Genomic DNA, 348 nt, shown 5'->3' on the forward strand with positions numbered 1-348 from the left:
AATTTTCCGGCACGATTCTGCTGCTGCCATCAGCTGAAGACAGTGCAGCAGCAGCAGCAGCAGCAACAACAGCAGCAACACCAACAACAGTAGCAGCAAAGACAGATGCAGCTATCAACCCAGGCAGTCTCCATATGGCTATGTCCCCGATGGCGTCAACCCACAGCAATGGGGGGCAGCAGCAGCTGACAGAGAAACAGCAGCAGCAGCAGCAGCAGCAGCAGCAGCAGCAGCAGCAGAGCAGGGAAGAGTCACTGCAGCAGCAGCAGCAGCAGCAACAGCAGCAACAGCAGCAAGAAGACTCCTTGATAGTAGGTGTTGGTCCTCGTACATCTTCACAGTCTGCTT

At 55.2% G+C, this 348-nt stretch overlaps 1 protein-coding gene across 1 annotated transcript in view; it reads left to right on the plus strand.

Moving 5' to 3' along the window:
* Positions 1 to 348, plus strand: part of EMH_0016870 (uncharacterized protein) — a gene marked incomplete at both ends in the record, with an annotated part of 6814 nt that overhangs the window by 1653 nt on the left and 4813 nt on the right. The window contains one exon of the mRNA XM_013500756.1: positions 34 to 346. Coding sequence (XP_013356210.1) covers positions 34 to 346 — 313 coding nt within the window. The remainder of the gene's footprint in view (positions 1 to 33; positions 347 to 348) is intronic.

This window comes from Eimeria mitis, genomic scaffold (assembly GCF_000499745.2).
Source record: "Eimeria mitis Houghton genomic scaffold, Emh_scaff581, whole genome shotgun sequence".
Classification (NCBI taxonomy): Eukaryota; Apicomplexa; class Conoidasida; order Eucoccidiorida; family Eimeriidae; genus Eimeria; species Eimeria mitis.